The sequence below is a fragment of the Diadema antillarum genome, unplaced genomic scaffold (genome assembly GCF_040938485.1).
Source record: "Diadema antillarum isolate AM-2024a unplaced genomic scaffold, OU_Dant_1.0 seq00001958_RagTag, whole genome shotgun sequence".
Taxonomy (NCBI): Eukaryota; Metazoa; Echinodermata; class Echinoidea; order Diadematoida; family Diadematidae; genus Diadema; species Diadema antillarum.
Window position 1 is genome coordinate 98991 of NW_027272618.1, and position 20791 is coordinate 119781.

Consider the following 20791-nt stretch of genomic DNA (forward strand, 5'->3'; position numbering starts at 1 on the left):
ATATGATGCCCTTTGACGAAATAAGTAAAAATCACATTTTGCCAAATATTACATGTCTAGCATGAGCATACATTTTTACTTCACTTGGATGTTTTATTGTAGGTAATTAATGGATACTGCTGAGATACATTATACGGTCAAAGTCTTGAGATTGGTAACTCATTCGTGGCTTCAACATTTAGGCTAATACAACAAACTCTGTCCTAGTCCTATTTATAATGCTTTCATGACAGGTCGCTGGATCTGAAGTCCGTTTTACAACGCATTAGTCACTGCACAATATGTTTGTTTACACCTGTTTTGTTTTGTTTTTAGGCGTGCACCTACTTTTTGATATCTCTGCAAGTGTTTTATGTCATCATTGCTGTATCATTTCATTGTTGTTGTTGTTGCTGTTGCTGGCCCTACTGTTTGTGAACAAAGTTACTTGTGTTACGAAGTAACCGATGTGGAAGTGTATCAAAATGTCACTTCACCGTCTTTACCTATACAATAGTATTTTTCCTTTGCCAACCTCAGCTGACTTTCATTTTGTCCAGGAAGTGCAATATTACAATCATGATGATTATGATGATTTGATCAACAAAAGGAAAACAACATCGCTAAGAATTTCTAAATCATTATAATCTCATCCTATCAGATTAATTAGATGTCATATATTTTTGTTCAGATTATCAAAATCGTGATGAGTAAGATATGTTATTATTGTTTTGTAATTAGATTATTTTATCTCTTTTTTCGTTTTCCCCGTTCCATAATTATATATCGTAGTGCTATAATGGAAGAGTAGGATACCCTCACCGGAATTTGAGTTACTGGTACCAGCGCCTTTCGCCCTTCAGTGACACGTGATGCAAAGTGACTTCTCACAGTACATGGCTAATACCCATGCATTGTCTGAATCGAAAGCAATTTAGTCTGAATTGAAAGCATTGGGTACAGTAAATTTCTCCATCCAGCGGACACGGCCGGGGACACGGTGAGTGTATACTAACTCAGATTTACGTGTGATTGTGTATCGAGATCTCTTATTCTTCTTCATCGTTGACACGATGATAAGCCATACAGAGTTTAGTGTGTAAAGGTGATTATCGAACATAGAGTGAAATGCTTAAAGGAAGTACTCTTCACAGTGAACTTGATTAAACTGACGACAGAGTAAAGATATCTTTGAGTGGGTACACCAGTTTCTGAAACAAAAGGACAAAATCGTCATTCTTCGAAAATAAAAGGCAATACAAGTCAGCATAAAATGAAACCTACTTATACACATCGTGCCAAGCCCTGCATGATACCTATGAAATACAAGGGCGGAGCATTCTAATCTTAGAGTATACATGACAATATTGAAGATCGTCTCTTTTCCAATCACTATCGTATGGTGCTTTTTTCAAATTCAATCAGGGTGACTTCTCTTCCAGAACGATTTGGCACAAGGTTATCACTGTGGATTTTCATATCATGAGAATCTTTCTTCTTACCTTAGAAACAAATCAATGATATTTATCAAAGATTTCAAACCTCCTCTAGAGAGTCTCCACTCAAGAGTTACATTTTTTCACCAGACATTCAATGACTTACTCTTAATAATTCACCAAACCAAACCAAACCAAACCAAACCAATCAAATACTTTGGATGAATATGGGCCTTTGAATGTTTTTAAACAGATAAATGGCGCCATACAAAGTAATGTTGTGAATCATCATCATCATCATTGTGTCTGTTCGAACTTGGCAGCCACAACAACAATCGAAAATCTTATACAGTTTCAACTTCTGTTTTATGCTTTTTACTATTTGCTTCATCGCGCTGTTTGTTTTTGATGACACAAAACTTTAAGGGTATACTTCAATGATTTAGAGGGCTGAATCGCATCTTTATCCTCGATTCTTTTTAAATCGAATCTCCTGGTTGTTATTTTACATGCTTGTCACATTTACAGCGCACAAGATCAAGATGGCTGCAATGTGGTGAGCATACTCGATACTTGAATGTCCACTGTTATAGTTAGTGTGCTGGTTTTCCAGGGGTTTTATTCTCTGTCATTGGACTCACTGCCAGGTACTAATTTTTTTTCTCTGTACCCGTCGACGGACTTAGAATAATTTCATCAAATCCTGACAACCGCAAAGCTTTCCCCGAGGCTTGTTCCATATAATAACCAATAAGCCATTTCACAGTTACAATCTAAGAATGTGCACATAAGGATCGGTCATTGCAGACCTTCTCTTGAAATAAAACGTTTCTGTAATCTCTTACAATTTATGGATGTTTCTTTTCCTACCGCCTAGTAACGAACCATTTCATTCGCCTGCTTCCTCCCACCAAGTTCCATAGGCAAGAATTCACTTAGCTGTTGCTAGGTAGGGCAAGCCTTCGTCAAAATTTGTAGTATTGTAAAGGTCAACTTTTGTGAACAAAACATGCATACAAATTTGAACACCCTCATTACCAAAACGCAGTGAGTTGTAACTAAAGTATTTGAAAAAACTGGATAGGTCTAATTCATAACAAACTGTTATAAATTTCCATGTATGAACTGGGTTTACAACAGAATTTACAGGTGAATGTGTTTTTTTTTTTCAATCAACTTAACAAAAACAAAATCATGTATGGGCCTATCATCAAATCACGTGAATAATAATAACAATAGTGATAATAAACTATAGACCAATATTAATCATGACTATATAAGCCTATATAAAGGTAATTTTGTATGGGATATGATAAAGTTTGTTTTTCCTATGAAATCGACGAGTATCCCTTGTGCTTATTTTCAGCCAAGGAATGAGTTCTTCGAATCTACTGTGTGCATCAGTCGGCATACCATTGCTAGCTGTGATCCTCTATGCTATACTGGCTGAATCACCCATAGAACCGCGGGGGTTCAGGTATATACACTGGTTACCATTTCCTATTCTATCTCCAAATTTCTACCCTCTCTCTAAATATCATATGTATGCATAATATGTATTTACTTATATAATTGGTAACTAAGTATATTGATTCATACAACGGTATTCATGCATAAAATGACCTGAAAAAAAAAAGAATGTAATGTACATGTACAATAAGTATGGTATAGGAGGAGAGTCAACGGGGTGATGTTTGTTATTCTGAATGATCGTTAATCCGAAAATGAAACAAAGTTCTCTATTCCGAAGGTCTGTTTATCCGAAAGTGTTACAAGGTTCGTTAATCCGGAAATGAAAAATGGTTTTTCAAGCCGAAAATGAAATAAGGTTTGTTCATCCGAAAATTGAATACACTGTAGTAATCTGTATCGATGAATGGCTCCTCCTGAGGATGATGTAGAAGGGGAGGATGGTATACGTCATGGAGGAGGAGAAAATACTTAAAAAAAAAAAATCTGTAATGCAATTACAAATTACGACTGTATTCCAGTTTGTCAATTAGTGTGTATATCGTGTGTGTTTGTGTGTGCCTATTTTTATACATGTATGTGTGTGTTGGGGGGGGGGGGGCGAGAAATTTTAATTACATGATAGTATTCCATCATTTCACTTTCGAATTACCGAACCTTCGGACTAACGAATCTTATTTCATTTTTTTTTTTTTTGGGGGGGGGGGGGAATAAACAAACCTTTGGAATAAGGAACATTCGAAATAACAAACTGTAACTGTCAATGGACCTGTCTATTAGGGCCTACTTACTCATTATATGAAACATACTCTAGCAAATGCTTGGTGAAGGGAAAACGAATGCCGTTGCAAAGAAAAATCAGATAACAAAAACAAAGAGGAGATGCAGCAGAATAGTTTGAAGGAGCGTTTTATCTAAAAACGATGTTCTCCTTCCAAAGACTCACTAACATATTTCATGGAAGAAGTCCTTACGCTTGACTCTAATACAGCTTGCCTGAAGCGAGACCATTTAGAGATGGGCTGTCTCCAAATGAAAAACTGCAGACTGGAAGTAAGTTGTTTGACGGACAACTGAGTGGACCTGAGTCTCTTTTGTACCATGAGGGTGAGTGCTCATTATCAACTATTAAATTATTAAATTATGATACAGGCATAATCTTTGAACCTCGAAATCTTTGGTCGCCTGTATCAAATGATATCGGAACAGATCGAAATAGGAGCAAATAAGCTTCGAAATGTACCACATGAGCAGCACATGGTTAACCTAAAATAGTTCATCAGCTGTCGTAGTGATATGATTTCTACATTATACTAAGGTGCATCCGTTTATATCATCATCATTTATCAAGATACACTTCCTTAACCGTAACGACAGAGATGCAAACAGCCATTTTTTTTAATAGAATACAATCATCACAATGAGAGCGTAGGTTTCATCTCACTAATTAGACATTTTGTCGGGATGCAAATATCGCCTAGTCGTCTTGGTAAAACATAGAATGCCCTTGCATTAATTTCTTTTCAGGATATGTGTACACCGCCACCTATGACAGCAGAATCGTTCGGTTGGACCTGCAGCATCTAACCTTGGAGCAAGTAGTCTTTCTTGGGGAAGGCGAGTGTGGTAAGCTAGTGCAACTTACAAATGTGTTGACGGAGCGTTGCGGTACAACTTTAAATCAGTGGCGTATCTAGGGAAAACGGCGCCCGGGGCAAGCTCGAAAATTGCGCCCCTAATTTCTGAAAAAGACTAGTGTTCAACCCCAACCCCATCCCGGTAGAGACTTTAAGCAAAGTCCACATGATATGTTTTTCAAGCCCTCAAAAGGGGTCTTTTGAGGGTGATTTAAATGTAATGAATTTTGATAAATTTTGGCGAGCGAGCGCAGCGAGCGAGCCGAAAATTTGTGTATTTCAGCTGACAAAACATGGAATTCTTGTCATTTTTTGCTTATCAAATCGTACAATTCTAATCAAGATAGTGACGGCCTTATAGATAACGATTTATCTATACCAACAAACTGAGTACTTAAAAAATATTCTAAACCAGAGGGGCATTTCATGAAGCATTTTGTCCGACAACTTGTCGGACAAAATTTGCTTTCAGCCAATCAGAAGCAAGGATTTCAGTAGCTTTTAACAATTTGTCAGACGAAATATCTGACAAATTGCTTCATGAAATGCCCCCCCCCCCCCCATGTACGCGCGAGTGAGCCGAAATTTGTTTATTTCCGCGTCATCATCACGTTTTGTTCTTATCTCCTTTTTAATTTTGATAAATTTTGGCGAGCGAGGGCAGCGAGCGAGCCGAAAATTTTTGTATTTCAGCTTACAAAACATGGAACTCTTAATTGTCATGTTTTGCTTATCAAATCTTACAATTCTAATCAAAATACAATGTATAGTGACGGCCTTATAGATAACGATTTTTACTAACAAACTGAAGACTTGAAAAAATACTCTGAATTAGTACGAGCGAGTGAGCCGAAATTTGTATATTTCCGCGTCATCATCACGTTTTGTTCTTATCTCCTTTTTGTTTTGATAAATTTTGGCGAGCGAGCGCAGCGAGTGAGCCGAAAATTTTTGTATTTCAGCTTACAAAACATGGAACTCTTGTCATTTTTTGCTTATCAAATCTTACAATTCTAATCAAGATACAATGTATAGTGACGGCCTTATAGATAACGATTTTTACCAACAAACTAAGGAATTGAAGAAATACTCTAAATTAGTACGAGCGAGTGAGCCGAAATTTGTATATTTCCGCGTCATCATCATCACGTTTTGTTCTTATCTCCTTTTTGTTTTGATAAATTTTGGCGAGCGAGCGCAGCGAGTGAGCCGAAAATTTTTGTATTTCAGCTTACAAAACATGGAACTCTTGTCATTTTTTGCTTATCAAATCTTACAATTCTAATCAAGATACAATGTATAGTGACGGCCTTATAGATAACGATTTTTACCAACAAACTAAGGAATTGAAGAAATACTCTAAATTAGTACGAGCGAGTGAGCCGAAATTTGTATATTTCCGCGTCATCATCATCACGTTTTGTTCTTATCTCCTTTTTGTTTTGATAAATTTTGGCGAGCGAGCGCAGCGAGTGAGCCGAAAATTTTTGTATTTCAGCTTACAAAACATGGAACTCTTGTCATTTTTTGCTTATCAAATCTTACAATTCTAATCAAGATACAATGTATAGTGACGGCCTTATAGATAACGATTTTTACCAACAAACTAAGGAATGGAAGAAATACTCTAAATTAGTACGAGCGAGTGAGCCGAAATTTGTATATTTCCGCGTCATCATCATCACGTTTTGTTCTTATCTCCTTTTTGTTTTGATAAATTTTGGCGAGCGAGCGCAGCGAGTGAGCCGAAAATTTTTGTATTTCAGCTTACAAAACATGGAACTCTTGTCATTTTTTGCTTATCAAATCTTACAATTCTAATCAAGATATAGTGACGGCCTTATAGATAACGATTTTTACCAACAAACTGAGGGCTTGAAGAAATACTCTAAATTAGTACGAGCGAGTGAGCCGAAATGTGTATATTTCCACGTCATCATTACGTTTTGTTCTTATCTTGTTTGATTTTTTTGGCGCCCCCCCCCCCCCCCGTATGTTCGGAACCGTTGGCGCCTTCTTTTGATCCAATTGGCGATCGCTTCAGAACGAAAGAAATTGCAGCCGCTGCTCAGTGAAACATTTTGTCTGCTAAATATAAAATGACATGTGTGAACATAATAGACATTGTCATTTTGTCCGCTTCATCATCACATTTTGTTCTTACCTTCTTCTTCTATATAAAATTTAGAGAGCGAGCGCAGCGAGCGAGCCGAAAATTGTATTTCAGCTTACATAACATGGAATTCTTGTGTGAACACAATAAACATTGTCATTTTGTCCGAGTCATCGTTATGTTTTGTTTTTATCTTTTTTTGATTTGGTTTTCTGCCCCCCCCCCCACCATTCTTCTCCCCCCCCCCCCCCTTTCCGGTGAGTTTCTTCTTCTTCTTCTTCTTCTTCTTTTCTTTTTTTTTCTTTTTTTCCTTCTTCTTCGTTTTTTTTTTTTTGCGCCCCCAAGGAGTGGCGCCCGGGGCACGTGCCCCCCTTGCCCCCCCCCCCCCCTAGATACGCCACTGCTTTAAATGTCCTGTTTACCTTTGGAACAGTGATGATGTTAACAATTTTCAAGATAAATGCATATGTTTAGGTCTGTTGTACCACAAAACATCCTATTATATAATTCTTTTTTTTTTTGCGATAAAGCCTAAAATATAAGGAGATATCTGGGAGTTTTTTCTCAATAAGCCGTAACTGTAGACGGTTTAGTCTGGAAACATATTTGTTGTAACTATTGTTCACATTTTGTATATTTAACAATACTTGACAATGATTTCACTGATTCAAGTTTCTACAGTGGTTGTTTCTATCCATAACTCACATTTTAGAACTATATTAAAGCACTAATGCTGGGTTTTTGTTTCATCTGCAAATGGTAAATTATACCTTTAATATAATATCATGCATTCACAATTTGATAGCAGGACGCGGAATAGTTTACATTCAAGCCTAAGGTTGAGATGGGGGACGGTTATGACCGATGGATTATATACATCTCTGTTTCGTTTATCTTTTTTTTTTTCTTCAGATGAAGCCTTTCGACCGATGTTTATATATAGGGTGATGATCTCTACGAAAGGATTATGATGTCCCAGGAACATTGAACAAAAATCCATACATATTGATGCAGTTACAATAAAACAACAAAATCATTGAAATAAAACAAAGTATCTGATTAGGGTAAGGCGTCAAAATAGCAGCAACGAATGCGAACAACGAACAACGAACGCTGAATACGTACTGCTTTTTGTATGCGTTTAACATTATACTCAGAATGAAAAAGAAACCGTCTCCTTCAAATCAACATTGCGTGAAAATGTTGCCCCAGTCAAAATTGATGCGCATTGATATATTTTGTATACATAGCGATCAAAAATTAAGTGAATTAATAATGATAATGATAATGATAATAATAATGATAATAATAATAATAATAATAATAATAATAATAACAATGATAATAATGATAATAACAATAATAATAATAATAATAATAATAATAATAATAATAATAATAATAGATAACAATAATATAGCGCTTAATTCTGACTGCAAGATACAGCATTATTTACATTATGTGGCAAGAATATTGCCACAAAATATACAGCGGATAAAAACAGATTTTTCTGTCTAGAATTTTTGTATACCCCAAAGAGTAATGGATTGAAGATAACCTATAGAAAAATTGGAGATCTTTTTTATTAGCATTATACAGCTTGACTCGATGTCTGGTCCTTATCTCCATGACATTGAATATTCTGAGCACTTATGACATACATAAATGCACAATTTATCTATCAGTATTTTAATGTGCCTTCTCTACGACAACGAAGGAACACGTGAGGCCGAGTCTCGCTGCGGACGACCTCTTGGCCTGAGACTAGCCCCCAACGGCAACCTGCTTGTCATGGATGCCTACAAGGGTATCATACAGGTCAACCTTACTACAGGTAGGGCCTCCACCCCTCCATGTTTAAGTCTATATACCATAATTTCAGTAAATAGTACCCTCCGTGTCAACTTTTGACACGGAACTGTGTCATTGTGGAGAAGACTCTTGACTTGATAGACTGAGAGGTCCCGAGTTCGAATCTTGTCAAGTGCCTATATACGTGTACGTCCTTGGAGAAGATAATTTACCGACCACGCCCCTCTCGACCAGAATTTATAGTTGCACTATATACCTCTTGGCAACGCTGGATAATAACAATAGCAGAGTCCTCTGGTATAGCAGTGGCAACACCAAATAGGAGGCAATCCTGTATAAATAAGATCATATCCATTATCATTATTATCATTATTATCTTTCAACACTTCATTGCTCTTCCATATCATTAAAGGATTTATTCATGGCTGACATCAGAATAATACTTCTTCTTAACTTACCAGGAAATTTCGAGCTGATCATGTCATCGAAATCGTCTTTTGGGGGGTTTCCCGTTCGCTATGGGAATGACCTCACCATAGCCGAAGATGGCACCATATACTTTACTGACTGCACGCAACGCTGGGAGAGGAAAACGTACCAATACAGCATTATGGAAGCTCAGGGCACCGGGCGGTAAGTTGATATAAAATGTAGAATTACTCAATTGTTATTGGATAAATTGAAATATTTATAGAGAACTCCTCGTTCAATAATAGAAAGAGATTGCTGATTTTTTTCTCTCTCTCCGTGAGTGTGTGTGCATCCATCAAAACAAAATATGTAAGCAACAATATCAGGTACTATCGCTATTGCATAAAAGTGCACGAAGCAAATAATCAACATGAAGAAGGCTTGCTTGCTTTAAATTCAAATTCAAATTCAAACCAAATTTTATTTCCAATATCATGTTTTTGTTTCCGATACAATTTCGATGAAAACAAACAAATAATGGATTACAACAACATTAAACATATTATATGATATTATTTGTTCAAAATAATTGTAAAAAGACATGTGTCCATCGTATATGCCTGCCCAAAGATCCATGGTGCCCTCATACATTTCCTTTATCCCTCGGTTTCTCATGAATGGAGGGTCTGTATACTTTTCCAAGATCTGGATGTCGCCGAGAGTCAATTCCGACTTTCAACTTTCTTAATTCCACTTCCCACTCATACAGGTTGCTGTGGTATAATCCTCTGACCAAGCTGAGAGGGGTGGCGCTATACAACCTCTTCTATCCGAATGGTGTTCAGCTCTCTCACGATGGCAGGTCTCTCCTCGTCTGTGAAACACGATTATTTAGGGTCATAAGGTAATAACTGTCAAGTCACAGTAATATGCGTATGCGTGTGTGAGTGCGTGTGTGTATGTGTGAGTATGTACACAATATAATTATATATGTATATATATATATATATATAAAGAAAGAGTCTCAAGTACGCCATGGATCCAACGAGAAGTTTTTTATTACAAAATTTTCGGTCTGCCTCAGACCTTCTTTACACTGACGAAGGTCTGAGGCAGACAGAAAATTTTGTAATAAAAAAACTTCTCGTTGGATCCATGGCGTACTTGAGACTCTTTCTTCTTATAATTACAACATTCGAAGTCCAACACGTGGAAAGTTCCAAGATGAACATTATATATATGTATATATATATACATTTATATTTATATATATATTGTGTGTGTGTGTGTGTGTGTGTGTATGTGTGCGTGTGTGGACGAGCAAGTGGGGTATTCCTTGTATCTCCTTATTGTTTTAGTCAGCATCACTGTGGGGGTAAAAATTGACATTGTGGGAGTATTCATCTATGGGAGAAAATAAAAGGGTATTCCTACAATGTACCTATTGTTAGTTTTTTGTGTGTGAAAATACTGTTATTTTTGTTTCAAAAAGTGAGAACATCTTGCAATGTTTGATAAGTGTTTAAGTTTTCACAAGTCAGAATAAGAAGATTTAATCAGCCTTTTCTCACCAAATTCAAAGAAAAACATTAAACAGACACAGATTTTGATCGCTCCAGAAAGTCGTAATATCCAATTGCAAACCACGAGGTCTGAAAAAAAAATCATCTCCATTTTCAGTTCAAAATACACAATGTGTATGCTATGTTACTTTGATCAATTTAATCAAAGTTACTCGATAAACAATAAAAGAAATTAACAAATACAATCTTAATGAAGAATCTGCTATCAGTCAAGACTAAATGGTAATTATTGCTATCTTTACTCTTCTCTTTCCATTTTTCTACCACAAACTGGATCGGTGAAAATTGGGACAACTAATTACCCTTAAAGGCTTTTTGCATAAACAAATAACTTTCCTTTTCAACTCTTTCATAATAGGTATCACCTGACGGGACCGCGAGAGGGAGAAACGGAGGTCTTCGTGGACAACCTGCCGGGAGTGCCGGACAACATTCGGCCGAGTCGCCGTGGCGGCTACTGGATTGGGCTCGCCTTCGTGGGAGGCAGGCTCGGTCCCTTACCCGTCTTCGACCTGCTGGCTCCGAGACCACATCTAAGAAAAATCATGGCAAAAGTGAGATAATTATCATACATACACTCAATTTAAAGACGTGTAAATGGGGTCAGGCAGAGGGCAGAGTCAAAGCAGTGACAGCCTTTTGCTTTGATGAATACATTGCCTTAAGATGCACGACGATTAATCACTCTTACCTTAAATACATTTTTACCAAGGAAAATAATTATATTGACAGTCCAACAATATCAAAAAGCAGAAATCTATCTATGAACCTATGTCATCGTATACTTGGATGTGATTGAAACTATAAGAATTTCTATACCGCAATGGAATGGTAGAGTAGTTATATGAACATAAACATAATGGAATGCGCAGAAAATCCTCTGTTGTTTACCTATGAAATAAAGTCGTTACTGGGAATAAATAAGTAAATATTTTTTTAAATAGAAAAGGCACACCAAGAGATTATAAACAACTCCGAACATCATCCAATTTACCATCTCTGACAGTTTGTAGATCCGGCTAGATTGATTCCATACATTCCACGCTACGGGTTGGCAATCGAAGTGTCGGCTGAGGGCGACATCATCCGAAGTCTTCACGATCCATCGGGAGAAGTAGTCTCCTCGACCAGCGAAATTCTCGATATAAGCGACACCACCACCCTCGTCGGCTCCTTCCATGCGCCATATCTACTGCAAGTGAATGACTAAACTAACTGGCATACTTACACGTCTTTGTGTATGTGTGTGTGCGTGTTTGTATGTGTGTCCATGAATGTTAATGTATATACATGTATATTTTGTATGTATAACTTACCAGGAGGTTATCATACCATGATATACATTTTATGTATATATACACGTGAATATAATATACATTTATATTCATCAATGGATCTAAAACCACCTGCGTGTAATACGCTATAGGCGTATGAGGGTTATGTTGTAATAACTTTGCAGTGCAAAAGAAAAATCATAGTTTGGAGGTAAAAAGTGGTTATTGCTGATAATAGTGTCAGCTTGTAACATAAAAGTTTATTTATTTCAGTCTTATCCCTGTGTTATCTGGCCTATATACACCAAGTTTAAATAGATAGTTAGATAGATAGATAGATAGACTTGAACTGTCAGATATCCCCTAATGTATTACTATATTCGGCCAGTTTCTATGAAAACGTGTTGGCCCATCAGGAAATAGATAACTGATACGATATGAACAACATACTGCTTCGACGGTAATGACGAATGTGAATTTATCATACCCCAAGTGCACTTTGTATATATTATATGTGTTTTGCATTCAGTATTGTATAATGAAATGCGGAACCTAGAAGCCAATCATTTCATTTCTTCTATTTCACCGATTTTACCTTGTAATCAGCTCATTGCACAGGCTTAAAGGCTTAGTGATTATTCAGGCCTTTCTGCTAAACCGTGAGAATATCGAAATAATGGTGTTTGCTCTTCGCATTTCCAAATCAATTTGTAGAAAGGCGAATTTATGAATAAACTAACCTTTGGACTGTCATATTACACGTACATTAATTTTGTCTTGCGCTTTGCTCTTTTATTCCGGTAGTTTTCTATTCACTCATCGGGCTGGGGACTTAGCTGCTCGAAAAATTGAAGTTGTATAAGCGCTGAAGGAATTCATACAAATAATCGTACGAATCATCCAGATCCAGTATGCTAATCGACCTACATCTAAAGCCCCATGGGATGCATGAACACAATGCGATGCAGTGGGCTGTGAAGATCGTGGGGAAATATTGATGATAACCCTGCATACGCCAGAATTTCATACGCTCACGGAGAGCCTAAATGCCGTACGAATGATCGTTACCGCCGTTGCGATGACGACCAGAGTGGGCGCGCATTGTTCCTGTCGTCTGCGTCAAACGAGTATAGGGTGCTGCAGCAAAAACAGCGTCACCGACGGATATATTCCCACATGCGAAACGTTCGACAACCGTTCATTTTGGGCTACTCACTGTAGAGGTAGCTGCTCTTGACCTGCTTGAAGTATTGTGTGCCCATATGCGTTAATTGTGTGGTCATTAAAAAAAAAAAAAGCGGGGGGGGGGGGGGGAGGTAGTCGGTCCAAAAACAGCATGAGGCAAACTATAGGTAATCATCGTTCTAGCAGTAATGTGAATTAGGCATTTTACATTTTCATTTTAGTATTAGTTGGAAATATAGCAAGGATCAAAAAAATTAAAGGATATTCAAAACATGTATAAACCTGAACTTAACTTCTTGCCTCAGGTTCTTGAACATGGTCAAAGTATTTTCGCTAATTTTCTCTGATACATTTTTCCGAGAAGGAGGTCAGCTTTTGACAATTTTCTCTAAATGAGTAATTGAATCATATACAGTGCATATATATATATATATATATATATATTCAGGGCTCAGCATTAGCGGTGGCCCTGTGGCCCGGGGACACTATGTTGATGTAGGGCCACCAAATTTCCAAAAAGCTTATCCTTTAGCTGCCCGATAGGGCAGGTGGAATTCAAATTCAAAGACTTTAGCGGCCCGGACATAAAATATTCTGTAAGAATGTTCTGTAAAAATGCCCTGTTTATTTATTTATATATATATATATATATATATATATATATATATATATATGCATATACATACCCATAATGCAGGACAATTAACAATATTAAAAGTTCGTCAAAAGGAACACCTTACAGAGCACACCTGTTATGGCCTAATACGTTTTCGTGACTCAGTTGGACGTGCTATGCCATTTCGATTACCTATTTTACATGATTCATTTCGCAGTATATTTGTATAGAGCATAGATCTTTTCGGTTTTAAAACAATGTAAATAATTACGCGGCCATAGCGTGGGGCAAAAATAAAAATACACTCCAAAGCAATAGCAAAGAAGAAATAGATAAAGAGGAGAATATAATTCAATAGTGCTATGAGTCACGTGTAATGCTATAAGTCAGTGAATAAATCAGCTATTATTAGGCATACTTGAAGCCCCCCCCCCCCCCCCCTAAATATAGTTGAAATAGACATTACCACTTAAAAATAGCACCCAAACCGAACAGGTAGTGCCGATGATGGTTGTGATTGTACATTGCACTATATCTATGTTGTTTGCTACACACTCTGTACAGCAAGGTTTCTTTTGGAATCACCTATCACAGTCAATGATTTTGCGCGCGGGACCCTATACATGCGTTCATGACAGTGAGCGGTGTCGTCCGATACACACGCGGCTACGAAAATCATCGCCAACTCGCGGCTTCCCGAAGCAATTAGCCAATGTTGACAGTCAATATCAGACTGTCAGGTGAAACGACTTCATTACTTTCAGTGGTCATCGGGCATCTCTTTCTACAGTGTGAGTGGTCAAAGCGTGTGGAGCATCAGTATTTGACCAGTATTTTTTTTTTTCGTCAATTAGCGACATACTGTGGAATGATACTGACAAAGTAAGCAATCGATGTTGCTTCTAAGAAATTACACTGTCAATATTAGTTGCTGAGAGTCTGGCTCATAAGTGCTGCGTCGCCAGCCAAGTGGTCATTAAATTCTAGGTAGACATTGGACTGTATATGTTGGTGGACAGTGAAGATCAAAGTTCATGATGAGCTGCCAGAATACAACGATGATCTACTTAGACCAGCAAAATGGGAGCTGGATCTGGCTACCTAAGATCAGGTAAGTTTCTACAAACAACGAACTTCCAAAACTCAGATTTGTAGCCGCTATGATACAATGTCATGTGCAACAGAAGTGGCATGCATATTATTATGTCATGATATCAGTTGGTTCAAAAAAAAATGTTTTTTAAAAGATGGGTCAAAAATCCAGCTGTATCATGTCATGAAATGAGCACAAAAGACCTCATTCCGTCATTCAATTAGCATTTTCTCGCGTTATTTTTGTAGTGTTTGTACAACTCTTTTCCCCGCAGTAAAATAAAATGGTCTTGAAAACTTAATATTTGAACTCGTTACGTGTAAGTCAAGTTCATTGATGTAACCTTGTTGAATTTTTGTTATTTGACTGTGTGAGTTTACGGTAAGTTACTTTATCAGCATTTACTGGTGGTGTATAATGTTTTTGTCAAGTTGCCCGGAAAGCAGATATAGATGACAAGTTCTATCCTACTTGTTTCTTCTTCCGACATGTTTGTTAAAATGTAGATTAGTAGTTGCGATCTTACAGATACATTTTGGAGAAGATGACAACTGATAAAACAGAATCAGCCACATCTTCACCCGTCTGCTTTAATATAAATGTCTTTCTTTCAAGGCTTTTTTTTCCAGTTCAAGTTTATCTTCAATTTCTCTTTTTTGACTTAAGAATAATGCAACCAGCACATTATGAAAGAATCAGATTTTACGACAGCGAAACATAATACATCTTTGTTGTAATGATCCTCCGTTATTATCAATAATCGATGACCTTCGTGCATTGGTCCAGTATATTTCATTACTTTCATTGCATTCTGACCAATTAAGTCAACAAATTATTACGAATTTATTTAACCCTTTTGAAATCAACGTACAATATATTTTTCCCAACCAATGTGAGCTAACGAACTGAATTTCACATGAAGAGTAATGTGCATTTATGTCCTGGTTTCTATCTGCCTGCGAACCTCACTGTTTGTACCGAGCAATATTCTACTTTTCGAATATTTTCTTTAAAAAAGCAAAGTCCATGAACAGTCATTATAATGACATCAAAACCATGCGGAATTCTTGTATCTGGGTTGCTAAAGCTGTAGTTTTTTTTTTTTTTTACTCTCTTATTAGTCGTTGCTTTAGTTGATTGATAACTAGCGTTCATTTATTGCCAGTGATTAAAATGTTATCTTAAGCCCCTCCATATGAATGAATGCAGAACGCTGCTTAATCAATGTCGAGGAGAACATGCATGTTGTAACTACATGAACAATAAATATCATTGAATCTCTTTTTCTTGCACATATTATCTTCACTAAAATTCGAAAATATTCTTGCCTTGAAGAAGAAGAAATATTACAGCCATAAAATCAAATTTTTCTCAGACAGCTGTAATGATTTAAACAAAAAGATAAATTTTTAAAGAAGAGACGTCACATTAAATTTGTCGAATTACTGCTTAAAAGAAAGATATCATGATACATCTTATGCACAAACCGGTGTGAGAATTTTGAGGTTATAACATAATTACTTTGTCTTACTTGCATATGAATGTGTGATATTGACAGATACTTCTGTTTTGGAAAAAAAAAAATCTTTCAAAAAATTCGTAATTTACGGCTTGTAGTAATTCTATTACCGGTGGATTGCAATGTTACTAATTTGTAGTTTGTTTTTGTTTTCTGATTATTATCATTATTTTTTGTGTGTGCGCGTAGGGTGAAAAAGTCAACTTGAATACAGAATGGAGTTTCACTTTAAATAATCTTCTGTTCACTTGAAAGATCACAATCCTTTGTGTCATTTTATTCTTTCTTGTAGGTTCCGATGAGCAGCACATGGACGAATGCGAATGCACTTGACAAATGCTATAGCTGTTTGCAGTCGTAAACCAAACCAAAACAAAACACTATCGTTGATTTCATAAAGTTACCATATTTCATCACTCACGACAAGTGACTATGAATGAACCAATGATGGGCGACAGGGTGGAGCTCCTCAGCGAAAGTGTTCCAAACCCGAGGGTGGACCCCGAGGTGCCCCTTCCAAACCAGATGCCGGTGACGAGTGAAATCCCCAAATCCTCGGCAGTGTGTAACGCCACAGTAAAATGGAAGGCCAAACTGTCTTCTGCCCAGCCACCGGTAACAACTTTACTGGAGATCCCGCGGGAGGTGTCTGGATCTCAGAAACACGTAGCAGTGCCCAGTGGAACTCAGGATGCGCAGGAGAATCCGGAGGTGGTGATCACCTCGGTGGGACCCACCTCCGAAGTGCTGGAGAACGGACGGGTAGAAAGAATGGAGGGCGACAACCTCAGTCAGAATTCCACGTGGACCAGACACTCGAGACCAGGCTCCCTGCAGGGATCCCGACCAGGCTCCAGATACGGGTCCAGACCGGAATCGAGGTTTTCGCAGGTGTCTGGAGGTAGGGTGGCGTCGGCTCTTGTTGCCATAGGAACTGGAGCATCCTTTACCGAGTTGCCAGGAACAGGCAAGGATCCCACAACACAGACGCAGTTTACAAGTGTTAACACGGTGGATAATCCTCTCCTAGCAGCACTGCCCTCTCTTCCCGTCCATCTGGCGTGGATCCTGTTCCTTCTAAACATTCTTGTTCCTGGTTTAGGTGAGTCCCGCATGACAGGTGATTTAGGGCTTTGGCAGAGGATGTAGGTGTGATAGCCATCTTAGTGGCTGTTTAGCTTCGTGTTTTTCTCGCTCTCGAAGCAATGCTACTTTAGCTTACCATGCTATTGTATGCAATGATTTCACGAACTTTGTATTTTCATGTGTTATAATCTGTTGTAAAATGGAATGAAATTGATTTAAACGATTATGACGGTCATGACCGCAGACCTAACACCTCACGGGAAAGGTACACGTACATCAAGCAATGTGAAGCTATGTCTTCACAAGATGGTAAGGCCTGCTAAAAACAAACAAACAGACAAACAAACACACACACACAATAAACAAATAAATAAAATATCCAAGTAAAAACAACAATAAAATAATCAAAAACTTGAACAATCAACCACGAGAGTGGCAAGTTGAACAATAAAGGTTGGTTCGAAGCAGCCATGCAGTTTTAGAGTCGGCAGATTGATTGTCGACGATGACGCACAAAGAACCTATCACCTCGTTTTAAAATATAAAATGGCGTTTTGCTTATGCCTTTCACTGTGTGCATTATCATTCATTTTTTACACCGTCTGCGAGGAAGTCACAAAGCAATCATTGTTAGGAAGATTGATGGAAATCGATTGAGTGCAGCTGCCTTAATTTATTCATGCCCGTACTTTTGTCATTCAGGGCATCGCTACCTTGCACTCGACAGCCAGACGTCGTTTCCAGATTGAAAGTAATGGCAATTGCCATATATCACGATAAAATTACTAGGTATTTTTGGATAGTTGACAATAGCAGGGACACAGCCAGTTTATATCAGAACTCATCACAAAATTACCTGAAACGTAAGTTTGACAGAATTTGACAAAAAATGAGGATGATCTCAGAAAATTGCAATATTTCACCATGTTTTTCTCATGAATATTAATAGATTGATATTGTTAGAGTGGCATAAATGAATTTAGATATCCGATCCACTCCATATACCTTAAAATCAGGGGATCTGCTATTACATCAGCTAACTCCTCGGCTTTATTACGTATCATTCAAACGCGTATCTATGGTGACTTGCTATGATGAGGATGGTATTCATCTCGTGTGGTACATGGTACTTACAACATCATGGCAACCAGGAATTTGAGTCGAGTGTTTTGTTCTCTCGTAAGCGGGTTCTGCCCGGTTTTGGAAAGGCTCTGTTGACGCAGCATCTCATCAAACAAGTTGGACATTAATTATTGAATGTTTGATACACACCAGCTGTTTTTTGCTTTTCACTTCAGGCTGTTAACTGTTCGAGCTGTTTCCGTTTGTGTGTTGCTTTATTGAATTTTTAATTGTTCTCACCAAGGTTTCACTTTAGGGCGAATGATACTAAAAGTGCTGGGTGTACAAGGTACCTGGAACAGTGTTTTCACAGAAAACAAACGAAGATGAAAGTGTATACATATCATGTTACTCCCTTGTTGACAGGCAAGACTATATACCTGACACAATGGTAAAACCCAAGGCAGTTGATGGTGCTAATAAACATTATCGGAGATTCAAATGGTCTAAAACATATATTATTGCTTGATTTCTAAACATGTTTGTTGACCCAAATTTTGTTGGAATTGATGTTTTGTTCTTTCTTTCGCGGGAACAAATCATTGCAGTGATGAATTTAAGTTTTTACACAATTTATTTGTGAAATACATCTGCAGTTCACATAATAGTAATAGAAATCTGAAAATTAATTGCATGAAGTGTGAATTATACAAAGTATTGGCAAAATTGCCGCAAAGTCAACACATATTTTTTCCCTTCTCATTTCCAGTCTCTAGAATTCACATCGCACGTTTGAGTGCATATTCACAGCTGATTATAAACTTTGCCCAAGATCAGTTGGCATGCTCTTCTTAAAAACCAATTTCTAATTTTTCTTTCTCTTTAACAGTAAATTGACCCCCCCCCAAAAAAAAAGACTAAGAAAAGAAGCAGTTTTTAAAGTTAAACATAATGTGACCACAAATTGTTTGAAGATCATCAACTGGTAATTCATACTGTTTTAAGCATTATACATTTTTTCACGACACTTTGTTTTATTTTATTGATATGAAAATCACTATTTCACAGTTTTGGAAAAAAAAGTTTTCACTTTTGTTTTCGTTTATCTTTTATACTTTTGTTTAGCCTTTTAAAATCAAACAAATCAGTATGAAGCGACACTCGTATAGAATTCGGGTTTCTCGGAGTTACAAATAGAAATATATAATAGAAAATGTAGTCAGTATTTTCATCGATTCTTCTGAAGGAGAAAAGTTGCCATTTTTGCTCATACAAAATAATATATATATATTGACTATCATAATTGTTCCTGTTGATTATTGCCACTTGTTTTCAGACCGTTCTTGTCATCAGTATAAACGGTATTCATGATGACTGTAATTCTCGTATCCCATTTATGACTGTAACATTTAAAGGCACCATCTTAGCTGGAATCAGCATGCTGTGCTGTGGCTCTCAGCAACCAAACAACAAGCAGGACGACCTTATCGGCCCATGTTGCACCAACATCTGTGTGGGCGTGTCCCAGCTCTTCACCATTACCTTCCTCCTCATTGGCTGGATCTGGAGCATCACCTGGGGCGTTTATATGGTGCTCTTTGCATGTAGGTTTGCTTATTTAGATTGAGTATCTCTATGTCGTTGTTGTTGGTGTTAGATAATTGTTTTGAAAAGCTTATGACGATTCACACCCAGCCTTTGCTCTCTTGCTTAGTAGTCCTCGTAAATTCAAGGAATTGCCGTTTACTAGGAATTATGATAGACGTAGTTTTTATAGTTTACTACTAGTTATTAGTATCAGGGATATCATTGTGAGTATTTCACATCCTCAGAAATAAGGATGCCCTATCATTCTTCACATAAATATATTATTGGCCTTCATTGTAGAAAAGCAGTATTATTTCTCGAAGATTTGGTATGAATTTTAAGGCCTCTAGGCCTATTACTATCAAACGCCGTGAAAGACGAAACATAAATGCTGATGATTAAGTATATCTAAGTCTTTTGTATGTGTGTACGCTCACTCGACCTTTTGTTGATTAGTTGATCTGATTTTACCGATGTGGTTTAAGGCACGTTCTGTTTTGGAAGAAAACTCGTCTGGACCATTATTCTGGGAATTATTTATTTTTCATCGTCTGTGGAGTGTTTATTACTTCTTATTTATTCCCTTGGGGTTCTTGTTGCAGATGAGCGCAAGCGGGTCATGGATGAAGAGACGAGACTGCGACGAGCTACTAAGGTTGCCAACGCCTTCAAGGCTGGGCGTGCTATCTAGCGGAGCCCTAATGATACCATTCAGTGACTGATGCCATCATTCTGGTCATACAACGCGTCGCAAGGAGAACTTTACCACTTAAAATCTCTTCATCATAGACGATCTACAAAAATGATCTGGATGCAATTTACACTTTCTGAGACTTTCCTAAGGGGGTAGTTGATATTTTTTTTTGTTTTAGTAAACGCCAAGCCTGCACACTGCATTGATGATAAACTTTCGGAGAGTTTGGACAAA

At 37.4% G+C, this 20791-nt stretch overlaps 2 protein-coding genes across 2 annotated transcripts; both read left to right on the forward strand.

Annotated features, from left to right (window-relative positions):
* Nucleotides 1-1957: 1957 nt before the first annotated feature.
* Nucleotides 1958-11651, forward strand: LOC139713416 (adipocyte plasma membrane-associated protein-like). Its single transcript, XM_071625150.1, has 9 exons — nucleotides 1958-1971; nucleotides 2782-2892; nucleotides 3877-3992; nucleotides 4413-4511; nucleotides 8353-8469; nucleotides 8909-9080; nucleotides 9628-9762; nucleotides 10800-10995; nucleotides 11448-11651. The coding sequence occupies exons 1-9, from the start codon at nucleotides 1958-1960 to the stop codon at nucleotides 11649-11651; spliced, it is 1164 nt and encodes a 387-aa protein (XP_071481251.1).
* Nucleotides 11652-16560: 4909 nt separating this feature from the next.
* LOC139713418 (uncharacterized) lies at nucleotides 16561-20554 on the forward strand. Its single transcript, XM_071625152.1, has 3 exons — nucleotides 16561-17230; nucleotides 19692-19880; nucleotides 20466-20554. Exons 1-3 carry the CDS (start codon nucleotides 16561-16563, stop codon nucleotides 20552-20554), a joined length of 948 nt encoding a protein of 315 aa, XP_071481253.1.
* The last annotated feature ends 237 nt before the right edge of the window (nucleotides 20555-20791 follow it).

Excerpts from the sequence above, each read along its gene's own strand:
- LOC139713418 (XM_071625152.1), top strand. The coding sequence starts at position 16,561 with ATGAATGAACCAATGATGGGCGACAGGGTGGAGCTCCTCAGCGAAAGT. Across the intron at positions 17,231-19,691 it reads CATTCTTGTTCCTGGTTTAG|GCACCATCTTAGCTGGAATC; the intron begins GTGAGTCCCGCA and ends TAACATTTAAAG. Across the intron at positions 19,881-20,465 it reads TTATATGGTGCTCTTTGCAT|ATGAGCGCAAGCGGGTCATG; the intron begins GTAGGTTTGCTT and ends TTCTTGTTGCAG.
- LOC139713416 (XM_071625150.1), top strand. Across the intron at positions 4,512-8,352 it reads TCTTGGGGAAGGCGAGTGTG|GAACACGTGAGGCCGAGTCT; the intron begins GTAAGCTAGTGC and ends ACGACAACGAAG. Across the intron at positions 10,996-11,447 it reads TAAGAAAAATCATGGCAAAA|TTTGTAGATCCGGCTAGATT; the intron begins GTGAGATAATTA and ends CATCTCTGACAG.